Here is a 16,374-nt window from a genome sequence, read left to right as displayed (position 1 = left end):
GCAGTGCTGGGAATGGTTGGCCCTGATGGGCTCAGAGGTGTTTTCCAGCCTAAAGCATTCTGTGACTCCCTGAGCCAAACCCACCATGCACGGGGCCCCTGAGCTGCAGCTGCTCTCACCTCTGCCAGCAGCACGATCCTCTTGCCGTCGGGCCAGATGACGTGATCCACCTGGGACCTGACCCGCTCCCAGGTGAGCTCGGGCGTGCGCAGGCTGGCCTGGAACACGGGAAATGTCACAGCAGCACCGGGAGCCCCAGGGCCTCAGACACGGGGGGGGAACAGCAGCAGCCCCTGCCAGTGCCCTGGGATTGTCCCCTTGGAGCCCAGCCCAGTGACACCTCTGAGTCACAGCCTGGACTGTTTCTGTGAGCTCAGCACGTCAGAGCTGCACCATGGCTGTCCAAGGGCTGCTGAGGAGGATTCACCATCACCCCAAACAGCATTGCCCCAAAGCACCATCACCCTAAAGCACTGTCAGCCCAAAACACCATCACCCCAAAGCACTCTGACCCTAAAAGAGTTGCCCCAAAGCACCATCACCCCAAACACCACTGCCTTAAGAACCATCATCCTAAAACACTGTAACCCCAAAGCACCATCACCTTAAAACACCATGATCCCAAAACAGTCACCCCAAACACTGTCTCCCCAAAATACCACCAGTCCAAACACTGTTAGCCCAAAACACCATCACCCCAAACAGCATCACTCAAAGCACAACCACCCCAAACACCATTGCCCCAAAGCACCATCACCTCAAAACACCATTATCCTAAAGCACTGTCAGCCCAAAACTGGGCACTCTGACCCTAAAAGAACCATCATCCTAAACCACTGTAACCCCAAACACCATCACCCTGAAACAGGCACCCCAAACCATCATTATCCTAAAGTATCATTACCCCGAACACTGTCACCCCAAACACCACTGCCCAAAAGCACCACCATCCCAAACCACTGTAACCCCAAAGCACCACCACCCCAAAACACCATCACTGCAAACCCCATCACCCCCAAACTGTGCCCCCAAGCCCCGGTGGCCGTGCTCACCACGTCGATCTCGGTGTTGGAGTGTCCCATGTTGCAGACAATGCAGCTGTTCTTCATCCTGTCCAGATGTTCCCTGGTCACCACATTCTTGTTCCCTGCCAGCACCACAGCCCTGGATCAATCCCTGTCCTGCTCCACCTTTGGGGCTTTCCCTCAGGCTGGGCTGGGCTGGGGCCCTTTTGGGGTGGGCACCCCCAGGAGACCCTTTTGGGATGTGCACCCCCACGGGGCCCTTTGGGGTGTGCATCCCCATGGGATCCCTTCTGGGGTGGGCACCCCCATGGGGCCCTTTTGGGGTGTGCATCCCCACGGGGCCCTTTTGGGGTGGGCATCCCTAGGAGACCCTTTTGGGGTGGGCACCCCCATGGGATCCCTTTTGGGGTGGGCATCCCCACGGGGCCCTTTTGGGGTGTGCACCCCCATTTCCCCGCTGACCCCGTACCTGTGCAGGTGATGACGATGTCCACCTGCCTGATGACCTCATTGAGCTTCACCAGCCGGAACCCGTCCATGCTGGGAGGGAAAACAGGGACAAAGTGAGCCCAGATCCTGATATGAACCCCCTGATGAGCCACTGGGAGCTCCTGGGGCCATCCTGGAGGGTTTGGGACATTTGTGTGGAGAATGAGAAGGGATTTTGGGGCTTTCCCATCAAGGCTTTCTCATCTGCAAACCTCAATTCTGGACCCTGATGGGTTTTTCAGAGCTGCTCCTCCTGCAGGGAACATCCAGGAGCTGTGGATCCGCTCAGAATCCAGCTTGGGATGGATTTAGAGCATCCCAAAAACCACCCCAAAGCTGTGGGTGCCCCTCCCCACCCCAAAATCCTGATTTAGGCACCTGCAGAGCCCTCGGGGTGCAGAGCCTGGCAGGCCTGCCCTGCCCTCCCCAGCAAGGTGAGCTCAGGGATAACAAGGGCAGGCTGGGCTTTTTTGGGATTTGTTGACAATCCTCCCCAGAGCTCCTTCCTGTGCCTCTCACAAGCTGCAAAATTGAAGTTACTAAAATAAAAAAGTCATTTTTTTTCTGCTGCATGTCCCCATTTCCTGAGCTTTTCCCATGCCAGCTCCTCCTGAGAGGGGCCCTGTGCTGCTGCAGGGCCAGGGAAGGGATGGCTGGGAATTCCCAGCTGAGGATGGATCAAGGTCACAGAGCAGCCCAAAAGTTCATCAGCTCTGCTAATTAGAACTCGTTATCCTCTCACCACAACCTGGGGAGGAGCAGGCTGAGGGTTACGGGGGCTCTGGGTGTTTTGGGGTCCCACAGCTGGGGATGCAAAGGAGGATCCAAACCCAGCTGTGTCTGCTGAGGGGCTGGGGGCTCACAGGACCTCAAACACCCCCAGGGTGAGGGGTGGGCACAGCCCTGGGACAGCCAGGGAGCAGCTCATTCCCAAAATCCCTGCAAGCCATGTCCTAAACTCCTGCCTGCTGTGGGGTGGGAGAAACTGGGAGATGCCTTAGGGCAGATAGGATAAACTGGGAGATGCTTTAGGGCAGGGCCCTTTCATGGGATGGGATGAACCAGGAGAAGCTTTAGGGCATTTCTGGGATGGGATAAACCAGGAGGTGTTTTAGGGCAGGTGCCAGGGCAGGGCTGGGGCTGCAGGAATCCTTTGGGATGGGGTTTCCAGGGAAGATGAGGGGTTCCAGCCCTACCAGGCCTGCAGGGCACAGATGGGGTCGATCTCGGTGACATAGACGATGGAGCCCATGGCCTTGAGGGCAGCACAGCAGCCCTTCCCCACCTGCAACAACAGGGACAGGCTCAGGGAAACCCCATTGCTGGGGCAGAAACCCCACAGCTGGGGCAGAAACCCCACAGCTGGGGCACAAACCCCATTATTGGGGCACAAACCCCACTGCTGGGGCACAAACCCCCATTGCTGGGGCAGAAACCCCACTGCTGGGGCAGAAACCCCACTGCTGGGGCACAAACCCCATTATTGGGGCACAAACCCCATTGCTGGGCACAAACCCCACTGTTCCTGGGGCACAAACCCCTGGAGCTGGAGCCATCTGAGACCCAGGCCTGCCTTAGGGAACACAGGCACTACAAACCCCACTGGTTCTGGTCCCAGGGATTATTTTCCCCCAAAACATCCCAAATGATCCCAGGGGAAGTTCCAGAGCCCCTGCAGCCTCTGCTCCACTCAGGAAGCTTTAGGGGTAATTAACCTCAGAGTGTTAACGAGCTTTAACCTTTGCCCAGCACAGGCAATGCAGGGAATCCAGGTTAAAATGTTCCCAAAAATGGGATTACAGCAGGAAAACCTGACCCATTCCAGCTGCTTGGACATTAAAAAAATTCCAGTGGAGCACCCACTGCAACTGGTGTGAACTGGTGCTGAGAAAAACTGTGAAAAGAGGAATATTCCCATGGGGAGAGGGTGGGTGAAGGGATAAATCAAGATTAATTCTCTCCTGATCACTGGAATGCCCAGAACATCTGCAGAACCTCAGATTTTAGTAAAATCAGATTAAATATAATATTAAACTTATAGAAATACATCTTGTATCAATATGAGGGCATGCCAATATCCAGATATTAAATATATGCAGAATATTTAATGTATTTTTTTAAAGCTTTTGGCATCTCTTTAATAATAAAGAAATGAAGAAAACTTTCATGTTTTGGCAAACTCCTGAGGTTTGGAGGCTCCTGCAGGTGCAGAGCAAAGACCTGAGGGTGGAGGAAGCTGTGCTGAGGATTTACACCTGGAATTCCCAGTGGGAAAAGGGGAAAATTGGGAAAAGGGAGCCCCTTACCTCCCCATAGCCACACACCACCACCTGCTTCCCTCCAAACATCATGTCTGTTGTCCTCTTCAGGCTGAGAAAAAAGGGAAAAAAAACCAATTAAAGGTCAGAATTCCAGCCCAGCACTGGGAGCTGCTCCAAGGATGGAGCCACAGCTGGATCCTGCATCCCTGAAATTCCAGGGGAAGAGAAAACCCCAAAAGCACCTAAAAATTCCCTTCTCCTTTTGGAAGGGTGGGGGCTGTTTGTTCTTCCAACAAAGAGGATGGAATTTGGGTTTGGAGCCCTTTTCTGTTGATTTTTATTCATTAACCCTTTGCTTTGACATTTCCAAAATACTGAAAATCCTCTCCAAAAATCCTTTAATGTGAATTTTTATTGCCAACCCCCAAGGAAGCGCCCCAGGAGCAGCAGGGGAGTGGGATCTCCTTGCCAGAATCCCAGAGATTTCCCAAATGCAGCTCCCCCTCCCTCTGGTTTCCTTTGCTCCCTCCCTGAGCGTGTCCTACATTCCAGGCTATTTTTAGCTCTGGAGTAAATAGGTTAGCAGTGCAGGGAAGGTGAAATTCCCTCCCTTTTCCAGGAAATTCAGCTAAAACCCACAGCAGCTTTGGGGCACCTCTGCTCTCCTCTGCCCTGACCCCGTCTGAAATTCCTGCACCAGGCTGAGCCCAAATCCCAACTTACCCCCGAGGTGTTTGCTGGAATCCCAGGACTTTTTGGGTTGGGAAGGACCTTAAATCCCATCCCATCCCACCCCATCCCATCCCATCCCATCCCATCCCATCCCACCCCACCCCACCCCATCCCACCCCAGGGACACCTCCCACTGTCCCAAGCTGCTCCTGTTCCTGCCACAGCTGCTCTGGGAATTCTGTTCCCAAATTTCACCCCTCATTATTCCTACTCCCCATTCCTTGCACATCCCAAATCCATGGACTGCTCATGGATTGTGCCACAAACGATGTCACAACAAGGACAAAACCTGTCCCAGCCTCACTTGGCCGTGATGGAGTTTGGGCTGGAGGGACACAGACACCCAATTCCATGAAAACAAAGGGAACAAAGAGCTGGAGAGTAAAGAGACTGAGGGACACACAAGGGACACAGGCAGATTTTATGCCAAGGGGAGAGGGACAGGACAGGAATTCTGATGTGCACCAGAGGAAGGGAAGGATTTTATTCTCTGACAAACAAATTGAGCTGAGATGATCCAAATGGCAGCAGAGCAGAGCCCTGAGGGAATTCTTCCCCATTCCTTGTGGGAATTCCTCCCCATTCCCTGTGGGAATTCCATTCTCCCATTCCCCCATGGGAATTCCTCCCTGTTCCCTGTGGAGATTCATTCCTGTTCCCCGTGGGGATTCCCTCCCCATTCCCTGTAGGAATTCCTCCCTGTTTCCCATGGGGATTCCTCCCTACTCCATGTGGGAATTCCTCCCTGTTTCCTGCAGGAATTCCTCCCCATTCCTTGTGGGAATTCCTCCCCATCCCCATGGCAATCCCTCCCCATTCCCATTGGAATCCCTCCCCATTCCCATGGGACCCCTCTCACCCATCCAGGATGGATTCCCTGCAGCAGTAGAGGTTGTCAAACTTCTGCTTGGTGACGGAGTCGTTGACGTTCATGGCTGGCACGCAGAGCTTCCCTGCCTTGGAGAGCTGGTACAGCCTGGCACGGGCACAGAGCCAGGGGTTATCCAGGGAATTCAGCCCTGCTCTCAGGGGATTTGGGATGGGAAGGGCCCTAAAGATCAGCCTGGCCATGGCAGGGGCACTGGACACCATCCCAGGGTCCAGCCTGGCCTTGGGCACTGCCAGGGATCAGGGGCAGCCCCAGCTGCTCTGGCAATGCCAGCCCAGGCAGGAATTCCTCATTGCCAAGATGCCACCCATGGCTGCCCTCTGGCAGTGGGAGCCATTCCCTGTGTGCTGTCCCTGCAGGCCTTGTCCCCAGTCCCTCTGCAGCTCTCCTGGAGCCCCTGGAATGTGCTGGAAGCTCTCCCTGGAGCCTTCCCTCCTCCAGCATCCCCCTCTGCTCTCAGCTCTGGGCACAGACCCAACTCCCCATAGCAGGAAAATCACTAAAAATGAATTCAAACACCTCACTGTGGCTCTTTTTTCAAGAGAGTCTGAAAATCCTGTTCCTGCTCCAGCTCTGGGGAAGGAGAACCTGCCTTTGGAAATCTCTTCTTCCCACACTGGGATTTCAGATCCTAAAAATATCACCAGTCCTCCTGCTGACCCCGCTGGTGCAGAGCTGGAGCCATTTCCCTGTTTCACACATTTCATTTCCCTGCTCCAGGAGCTGCCTGAGCCTCTGGCCAAGCTCTGATCAGCTCAGAGCTGCAGCCAAGCCTTTCCCCTGCAAGGACTCAGCCAACAGTGCTGCTCTCCTCAGGTCCCTGGCACCTAGGATGGGATGAATTCCATGGAAAAGCTCCTGTGACACCTCCCAGCCCCCAGAGCTGCTCCCACCCCAGCTCTGCTCCTGCCAGGGACTCGGGGATTTCATTCACTCATCCCTCAGATTCTCCCTTCCCCAGAAACAGCTCAGCTCCTCTTCCCAAACCTCACTTCTACCCATGGATTTAGGGCAGGGCTGCACTCCTCATCCCCCCTGTTCCATCTCCACTCAGGTGGGAGCCTCTCCTCCCTCCCACCCCAGGAGGGGCTCCTGCTCCTCGTGGGAGCTCAGAGCAGAAACTGCTTTAATCCTGCCCAGACTGAAGCAGTTTCCATGGCAAGCCAGGCCTGGGAAAGCAGAGCCCAGCTGCTGGAGGCTGAGCCCAGCTGCTGGAGGCTGAGCCCTGTCCCAAACCTGTGCACCCCGGTGACGCTCTCCTCCACGATGCCCTTGATCTTCTTGAACATGTTGGGGTATTTCTTGTAGATCCAGTGGGTGAGATCTCCCCCATCATCCAGGATCTGGAATGGAAACAGCCACAGAGTCACTGGGGCCGGCAGGGAGCCACTGCTGGAACAAAAACACTGGAGGTGAGTGAGGAGAGAGAGGAAAACTCTGGAAAACTGCCCTGGGAAGGGCAGGCAGGAAAACAACTCAGCCCCAGGAATCTCAGAATTCCAGGGAAAAGAGAGGTCCAAGAGCTTGGCCAGTCTTATGTGTGTGGAAACACCTGGAATGGCACCCAGGGGAGGTGCTGGGCCCAGAGGGGGCCCCTGGAGAAGAAAAGGTCCAAAAAAAGGAAAAAACCCAAATGTGGAATTTGCCACATCCTCCTGCCCCCAGGAGGCCCCATGGCCTGGGCAAGGTGGGAAGGGTGAAAACCCTGCTGGATTCCAGGGAAAACAGGAGCAGAGGACACCCAGGGCAGGGGAGAACCCTGCTGGATTCCAGGGAAAACAGGAGCAGAGGACACCCAGGGCAGGGGAGAATCCTGCTGGATTCCAGGGAAAACAGGAGCAGAGCTCACCCAGGGCAGGGGAGAACCCTGCTGGATTCCAGGGAAAGCAGGAGCAGAGCTCACCCAGGGCAGGGGAAGTGTCCAGGGGCTGCACAGGGGGACAGCAACACGGCCACCATCAGCCTCAGGGTCACCATCATCATCATCATCCTTGCACATTCCTCACACTGATGTCGAAGCCTTTTCACTGCATCATCACCATCATCATCATCATCATCATCTCACTCTTTGCACATTCCCTACACCAAAGACTTCTCACTGCATCCTCCTCCTCCTTCTCTTTCCATATTCCATATACTGAGATCAAAGACTTCTCACTTCATCATCCTCCTCATCCTCATCCTCATCCTCATCCTCATCCTCATCCTCATCCTCATCCTCATCCTCATCCTCATCCTCATCCTCATCCTCATCCTCATCCTCATCCCACTCTTTGCACATTCCCTATACCAAAGTCAAAGATTTCTCACTGCATCCTCCTCCTCCTCCTCCTCCTCCTCCTCTTTCCATATTCCTTACACTGAGATCAAAGACTTCTCACTTCATCATCACCATCATCATCATCATCTTCATCCTCTTCTTTGCATGTTCCCTACTCCAATGCAAGGAATTCCAAAGGCATCATCATCCTCATCATCCTCATCATCCTCATCATCCTTCTATATTCCATACACTGATGTCAAAGACTTTTCACTGCATCATCATCATCATTATCATTATCATCATCATCATCCTCATCCCACTCTTTGCACATTCCCTACACCAGAGTCAAAGATTTCTCACTGCATCCTCCTCCTCCTTCTTTTCCTCCTCCTCTTTCCATATTCCTTACACTGAGGTCAAAGACTTCTCACTTCATCACCATCATCATCATCATCATCTTCTTCATCCTCTTCTTTTCATGTTCCCTAGTCCAAGGAATCCTGACTGCATCATCATCATCATCCTTCTGTATTCCATACACTGATGTCAAAGACTTTTCACTGCATCGTTGTCCTCCTCATCCTCCTTCTCCTCCTCCAAGATTTCTCACTTCATCATCATCAATCATCATCATCATCATCATCATCAATTATCATCCCCCCATGGTGATCCCTTCCCACGGGATTCCAGGGAGGGTTCAGGGATTCCCTGCTCTCCCAGCTCTGCCCTGAGGCATCTCCCAGATTGTCCCCACCCCAGAGCAGCAGGAGTGCCAGGACGTGGCTTGCAGGGATGTGGGGAACTCTGGGTGTCCCAGAACCCCAGCCCTGGCTGGAAGTGTCCCCGTCCCCGCCCGTTTGCCGCAGTTGGAGCTTGGTGGGGACCCCCCGGAGCCTTCCCAGGGAGAAGGAGCTGTCCCTCTCCTGGCACAGGGGTGACACTGCCCAGCTCTGCTGGGGCTTGGTGGGGCCACCATGCTGCCACCCAGGGACACAGAGCTCCTTGGGAACGTTCTGTTCCCGCCTTTTCCGGAATTCTGGAATTTCCATTGCAGGGAGTGCGGGGAGCAGCTGCTCCTGCAGAGCTCCTGGGAGCACAGGCTGTCCCCAGGGAATCCATCCCCAGCTCCGTGTCCCATCCACGGGCTGGGAAGGGTTAAGTGGAACTGGGAGCTCTGCTGGGCCAGCCAGGGAGGAATGTGGAATTCAGAATCTGGAATTCCCTGCCTCCCAGGACTCCTCATTTCATTAATCCCTGCTTAATGTTTGATGTTTAATCCTCTTCCAAGAGAGAATCCAGCCCTTGCCAGGTTCCCCTTTCCCAGGGGAACGGGGCATGGAAACCCCACAGAGAGATCCCTGGAGGGGCTGGGAGGTCACCTTGGTGTGGCACCCCAATATCCAACAGCCCATCCCACATTCCTGCAGTATTCCCAGCTTTTTGCAGGTTTGGCCTCATTTCTTTTCTTCCAGGCAGGTTTGGGTTGGTTTTTCTGAGGGAAAAACCAATTTATTTGAGATGGAAATTGTTTTTCCTGGAGAAAAGCAGCCTTGGGAGCCCTGGAGCTTCTCTCCAGGTCACCAACTCCCCCCCTCAGCCCTTCCATCCAATGTTTTCTCCAGCAGAAAATCCCTAGAGAGGCTTTTCCACGAAGGAAACCCTGCAGATTCCATGTTTTCCAGGAAAAATCCCTTTTCTGAACCATTCCTGTCCAGAGGGACCCCTCCCCTGAAGGTCAGAATTCCCAGAGCCCCCCATGAAGGATTCCCAGAATGGAATGGCCACGAACTGGCCCCGTGTCCAAGGAGCAGGGAGCAATGATGGGGAAACTGAGGGTGGCACAGAATTCCCAGAGCAGCTGGGGCTGCCCCTGCGTGCCTGGAATGTGAGAGCCAGGTGGGATGGGGCTGGAGCAGCCTGGGATGGTGGGAGGTGTCCCTGTGGAACCCAAACCATTCCATAATTCCAGGACTTTAAGATTCTTCTCACACCCTGCTCCTCACCCAGTGTCCTATTTCTTATCTCTAAACCCACTTATAATAATTTCTTATCTCTAAAACCACAGATCTCCAAAATCCAGCAGAATCTCTGGGAACAGCTCCAAGATCCTGGTGCTCCCTCCATCATTTCCATGCTCCAGGAGCAGGTCTGAAATCAGTCCCAGAATGAAGAGATCCTGGGAAAGCAAAATCTGCATTTTCTGGGACTCTGACTTGCTCCAAAAGTGACATTTTGGATGGGAAATGATTCCTCAAAGAGCAGAACAAAGCTGCTCTCAGGTCTAGACTCAGTCTGATACCTCGGGGGTGGATTTCTTTGACATTCCTGGTTCTTTTTAAAGGTGACAGCGACTGGAAGGGACAAAAATCCCACCTCAAACGAGCCAATATTGGCAAAAACCCAACCCAGATCCACGTTTCCACCTTTGATCACTTCCCATATTTAGATCAGGAGCTCCAGGGCTCAAAATCCTTGGGGAAATGTGATGAAAACAGCACATCTGACAGCTGAAAATTATTCTGCTCACCCAATTCCAGTTCCTGTTTTCCCTGGAAACAAGGGCAGGATAAAAAGGGAGCACCTGAGGTTTGTGTGGTTTAAAGTGTGGAAATCGTAGAAAAATCTGGGCTTTGTTCCTACAAATCACCTCAGCCAAAGGTGAGAATTTAAGGGTGAAAAGGATGAAAAACTCTTTTCAAAAATACTCATTTGGAGCCATTTTTAGCAGCCTTAACTGCAGCAAGATGCTCTGAAATCAAACAAAACACCCAAAAAGCTGCATTAACACAGCTTCTTTTGGCAGCACTGAAACCAAACCTCACTTGGCGAGGTCCAGGAGGTTTTAGCTGCCCTTCCCTTCCCCCTCCAGGTGGGATTTTCCAGGTGGGGGTGTCCCAGGAGTTTCCCAACTCACCATGTTGGGCTGCCAGCCCTCGACGTTGACGCAGCGGTCGATGCACCACCAGAAATCATCCTCGGATTCGCCCTTCCAGGCAAACACTGGGAACCCTGGCAGGGAAGGACAGGGGGTTAAGGCAGGAAAATCCCATGGGAATCAGCTCCTGGACACTGATTCATTAATTCATGTGTTAATTTCATAGATTCAATTATTACTCAGCTCCAGCCAGCAAGACCCACAGTGGGTTTGGCTTCTTCTGGGTGTCTCAGAGCTCGGGGTCAAACCTGTGGCTTCAGCCAGGTGAATTCCCTGACTTTATCCAGTAAAATCCTTGGGCTTGCTCAGGTAAAACCCCTGGAATTATCAAGGCAAAACCCCTGGAATTATCAAGGTAAAATCCCTGGATTTATCCAGGTAAAATCCCTGGACTTGCTGAGGTAAAACCCCTGGAATTATCTAGGTAAAATCCGTGGACTTGCCCAGGTAAAACCTCTGGACTTGCCCAGGTAAAACCCCTGGACATGCCCAGGTAAAATCCTTGGCCTCACTCAGGTAAAATCCCGGGTCTTATCCAGGTAAAATCCTTGGCCTCATCCAGGTATAATCCTTGGCTTGACCCAGGTAAAATCTTTGGTCTCATCCAGGTAAAACCCCTGGACTTATCCAGGTAAAACCGTTGAATTTACCCAGGTAAAATCCTTGATATGACCCAGGTGAAACCACTGAACTTATCCAGGTAAAACCCCTGGAATTATCCAGGTAAAACCCTTGGACTTATCCAGGTAAATCTCCTGACTTTGCCAAGTTAAATCCCTGACTGTATCCAGGTAAAATCCCTGGCCTCACCCAGGTAAAATCCCTGGATTTATCTGGGTAAAATCCTTGGCATTACCCAGGTAAAACCCCTGGATTTATCTGGGTAAAATCCCATGTCTTGTCCAGGTGAAACTCTTGGTCTTTTCCATGTAAAATCCCTGGTTTTGTCCAGGTAAAATTCCTGTCATTGCCCAGGTAAAATTCCTGGATTTATCCAGGTAAAACCCTTGGATTTACCCGAGTAAAATCCCTGGCCTTATCCAGGTAAAATGCCTGGTTTTATCCAGGTAAAATCCTTGGCCTTACCCAGGTAAAGTCCCTGGATTTATCCAGATAAAACCCTTGGCATGACCCAGGTAAAACCCTTGGACTTACCCAGGTAAATCTCCTGACTTTGCCAAGTTAAATCCCTGACTGTATCCAGGTAAAATCCCTGGCCTTACCCAGGCAAAACCCCTGAATTTATCCAGGTAAAATCCTTGGCATTACCCAGGTAAAACCCTTGGATTTATCCAGGTGAAACCCCTGGTCTTATCCAGGTGAAACTCTTGGTCTTTTCCATGTAAAATCCCTGGTTTTGCCCATGTAAAATTCCTGTCATTACCCAGGTAAAATCCGGGGCCATATCCAGGTTAAAACCTGTGGTAAAATCCTGGTTTTAGGGAAAACCCCTGGATTTAGCCAGGTAAACCCCTGGATACACCCAGGATTTCCCAGGTAACACGCTCAGTTTCTGCTCTGTAAATCACATTCCCCCCAAAATTCTCTCTTTCACACGAGTTATGCCCCAAATTATAGAATTTAAACTCAGTTTCATTTCTCTGAGCAAAACAACTTCCAGCTTCAGCTCATAAATGACATTTTTACCAAGGATTTTACCTGGGCAAGACCAAAGATTTACCTGGGTAAGGCAAGGGGTTTTTCCTGGATAACTCTAGAAAAAAACCCAAAACATTCCAAGAGTTCCAGAGCTTTAGAAAGGGGTGATTTTGTGCTGTAGGTTTATTCTAAATTGAAGAGAATGCAAGGAAAAAGCCTCAAAGGGGTGATAAATTATCTAAAAATGATGGGGCAGCAAAAATTCCCTAGAAAATGCTCTAGGAATTCCTTACAGAATGCAGGAGGAATTCCCTATAAAATGCAGGATGAATTCTCCATAAAATCCAGGAACTCTCTATAAAATGCAGGAGAAATTCCCTATAAGATGAAGATGGAATTTCCTATAAAATCCAGTAAGAATTCCTTATAAAATGCAGGAGAAATTCCCTGTAAAATCTAAGAGGAATTTCCTATAAAATCCAGGAGGAATTCCCTATGAAATCCAGGAGGAATTCCCTATAAAATCCAGGAGAAATTCCCTATAAAACCCAGGAGAAATTCCCTACAAATCCGAGTATAAATTCCGTATAAATCCCAGTAGAAATTCCCCATAAAATGCAGGAGGAATTTCCTATAAATGCAGGAGGAATTCCCTATAAAACACAGTAGAAATCCCCTATAAATCCCAGGAGGAATTCCCTATAAATCCCAGTAGGAATTCCCTCTAAATCCCTGGAGGAATTCCCTATAAATCCCAATAGAAATTCTCTATAAATCCAGAAGAAATTCCCTATAAATCCCAGGAGGAATTCCCTATAAAGTCCAGAAAAAAATTCCCTATAAAACCTGGGAGAAAATCCCTATAAATCCCAGTAGAAATTCCCTATAAATCCCAGGAGGAACTCCCTACAAATGCAGTAGGAATTCCCTATAAAACCCAGGAGGAACTCCCTGTAAATCCCAGGAGGAATTCCCTGTAAAACTCAGTAGAAATTCCCTATAAAACCTGGGAGAAATTCCCTATAAATCCCAGGAGGAATTCCCTATAAAGTCCAGAAGAAATTCCCTATAAACTCCAGAAGAAATTCCCTATAGAACCCAGTAGAAATTCCCTTTAAAACCCAGGAGGAATTCCCTATAAATCCCAGTAGAAATTCCCTATAAATCCCAGCAGGAATTCCCTATAAATCCAGTAGAAATTCCCTTTAAAACCCGGGAGGAATTCCCTATAAATCCCAGTAGAAATTCCCTGTAAATCCCAGCAGGAATTCCCTATAAATCCAGTAGAAATTCTCTATAAATCCAGTAGAAATTCTCTATAAATCCAGTAGAAATTCCCTATAAATCCCAGCAGAAATTCCCTGTAAATCCCAGCAGGAATTCCCTATAAATCCAGCAGGAATTCCCTATAAATCCCAGCAGAAATTCCCAGTAAATCCCAGCAGGAATTCCCTATAAATCCAGTAGAAATTCCCTATAAATCCAGGAGGAATTCCCTATAAATCCAGTAGAAATTCCCTATAAATCCCAGCAGGAATTCCCTATAAATCCAGTAGAAATTCCCTATAAATCCAGGAGGAATTCCCTATAAATCTAGTAGAAATTCCCTATAAATCCAGGAGGAATTCCCTATAAATCCAGTAGAAATTCCCTATAAATGCAGGAGGAATTCCCGGCCCGTACCGCTCTCGGCCAGCGCCGCCGCCACCTCGTTGAGGGTGGAGTAGATGTTGCAGGCGGCCCAGCGGCACTGAGCGCCCAGCGCTCCCAGCGTCTCCATCAGCACCTGCACAAACACACCAGGGAAATCAGCAAAAATCGGGGGGTATTTACACAAACACCAGGGAAATCAGCCAAATCGGGGGTTACTTACACAAACACCATGGCAATCAGCAAAAACTGGGGAATATTTACACAAACACCAGGGAAATCAGGCAAATCGGGGGTTATTTACACAAATACCAGGGAAATCAGCAACACTGGGGGTTATTTACACACACACCAGGGAAATCAGCAACATCGGGGGTTATTTACACACACACACCAGGGAAATCAGCAACATTGGGGGTTATTTACACAAACACACGGAAATCAGCAACATCGGGGGTTATTTACACACACACCGCGGAAATCAACAAAAACTGGGGTTTATCTGCAAAAACACCATGGAAATCAGCACAATTGTGGTTTATGTACAGAAACACCACAGAAATCAGCAACATTGGGGGTTATTTACAGAAACACCACGGAAATCAGCAACATCGGGGTTTATCTGCAAAAATACCAGTGGGAATGCCCCATTTGGGGTCAGGTTTAGGATGAGCAGTGGGAATGCCCCATTTGGGGTCAGTTTAGGGGATGAGCAGTGGGAATGCCCTGTTTGGGTTTGGGATCGGGCTCTCACCGCTGTCTGTGCTGTGATGTGAGTGCAGCCCACAATCTTGGCCCCAGCCAGGGGCTTCTCCCCCTGAGCTCTCTTCCTCAGAGCCATCAGCGCTGGCATCTCTGCGAGGAAAATGGGAAAAGGAAAATTGGGATGGGGTGGGAACAGCTCAGGAGGAACACCTGGCATTCCCATAAACTTACACAGCATCAAAACAGCCAAAGCCTCCACAGCAAACACACCAAAATCTCCGACACCCAAACACATCAAAATCCTCAAATCCCAAACACAACAAAATCCCCAAATTCCTCTGGAGTCTTCTCTGTTATGTTCAAATTTCTGCCCCCAGGTGAGGCTGCAGGAAAATCTGCTTTGGGCTGAGGATTTGGGATTTGCTGCTCCACCTCTCCAACATCCAACACAAATCCTGCCTGGTCTTTGCTTTTTTTATTTTTTGGAGGTAAACAAGCTAAACCAAAATTGTGATGTTTATGGGATGGATTTCATCTTTTATACTGATTTAACAAAATGAGTTTGATTGTAGAGTACTCCTAACCCTGTAACTCCTTTTCCATCCCCAAAATCCCATGGACGCTTCCCCATCCCAACAGGAATGGGGTCAAGAACGCCTGCCTGGTGTTCCCATGAATTTGAATGGCTGTGGCAGCTTCAAAACAGCCAAAGCCTTGAGAGAAAACCCCAAATCCATCAAAATTACCCCAAATCCCGCTGGATTTTTCCTTATTTTGTTCAAATTTTTGCCTCACAGCTGAGGCTGCAGGAAAATCAGCTTTGGGCTGAGGATTTGGGATTTGCTGATTTGCTCCACCTCTCCAATATCCAAACCCTGCCTGGCCTTTTTTTTTTTTTTTTCTTTTTTTTTGAGGTAATCAAGCTAAACCAAAATTGTGATGTTTATGGGATGGATTTCATCTTTCCTACTGATTTAACAAAATAACTTCGTCCATAGAATAGTCTTCTAATGGTTGGAACTACACGGCACACCCCTGCAACTTCTTTCCCATCCCCCAAAATCCCACAGAAGCTTTCCCATCCCCCAAAACCCCATAGGAACTTTCACAACTCCCAAAACCCCATAGGAGCTTTCCCAACTCCCAAAATCCCACAGAAGCTTTCCCAACGCCCAAAATTCCACAGAAGTTTTCTCAACCTTCAAAACCCCACAGAAGCTTTCCTATGTCCCAAAACCCCACAGAAGCTTTCCCATCCCCCAGAATTCCATAGAAACTGTCCCATGCCCCAAAACCCCACAGAGGCTTTCCCAACCCCCAAAACCCCACAGAAGCTTTCCCATCCCCCAAAATCCCACAGCTTTCTCATCCCCCAAAATCCCACAGCTTTCCAATCCCCCAAACACCACAGAAGCTTTCCCAACCCCCAAAATCCCACAGCTTTCCCATCCCCCAAACCCCACAGAAGCTTTCCCATCCCCCGGAATTCCATAGAAATTGTCCCAACCCCCAAAATCCCACAGAAGCTCTCACAACCCCCAAAATCCCAGAGAAACTTTCTCAACTCCCAAAATTCCACAGAGGCTTTCCCATCCCCCAAAACCCCCTAGGAGCTTTCCCAACGCCCAAAACCCCACAGAAGCTTTCCCATCCCAACAATGTGGGGGCAGGAGGAGCCCCGAGGGGCAGAGGAGGAACCCTTACCCTGCTCGGCGATCTCGATCTCGCGGCGCCCGAACTCGGCCTGTTTGATGTTCTTGACGCAGAAGTCGCTGCTGCCCTTGGAGTTCTTCTGCTGCTTGTCCCTCGGCGAGGTCTCGTCATCG

General features: G+C 50.3%; 1 protein-coding gene across 1 annotated transcript in view; it reads right to left on the bottom strand.

Annotated features, from left to right (window-relative positions):
* Positions 1-16,374, bottom strand: part of AHCYL2 (adenosylhomocysteinase like 2) — a 64,149-nt gene that overhangs the window by 4,891 nt on the left and 42,884 nt on the right. Inside the window, exons 3-13 of the mRNA XM_058022043.1 lie at positions 16,253-16,374; positions 14,598-14,698; positions 13,877-13,979; positions 10,574-10,668; positions 6,633-6,739; positions 5,367-5,483; positions 3,821-3,884; positions 2,711-2,799; positions 1,495-1,565; positions 1,053-1,147; positions 120-218 (exon numbers count right to left, since the gene is read on the bottom strand). The exon at positions 16,253-16,374 is cut by the window's right edge and continues 22 nt beyond it. Coding sequence (XP_057878026.1) covers positions 120-218; positions 1,053-1,147; positions 1,495-1,565; positions 2,711-2,799; positions 3,821-3,884; positions 5,367-5,483; positions 6,633-6,739; positions 10,574-10,668; positions 13,877-13,979; positions 14,598-14,698; positions 16,253-16,374 — 1,063 coding nt within the window. The remainder of the gene's footprint in view (positions 1-119; positions 219-1,052; positions 1,148-1,494; positions 1,566-2,710; positions 2,800-3,820; positions 3,885-5,366; positions 5,484-6,632; positions 6,740-10,573; positions 10,669-13,876; positions 13,980-14,597; positions 14,699-16,252) is intronic.

This window comes from Melospiza georgiana, chromosome 4 (assembly GCF_028018845.1).
Source record: "Melospiza georgiana isolate bMelGeo1 chromosome 4, bMelGeo1.pri, whole genome shotgun sequence".
Taxonomy (NCBI): domain Eukaryota; kingdom Metazoa; phylum Chordata; class Aves; order Passeriformes; family Passerellidae; genus Melospiza; species Melospiza georgiana.
This window is presented reverse-complemented; position numbering and strand designations above follow the sequence as displayed.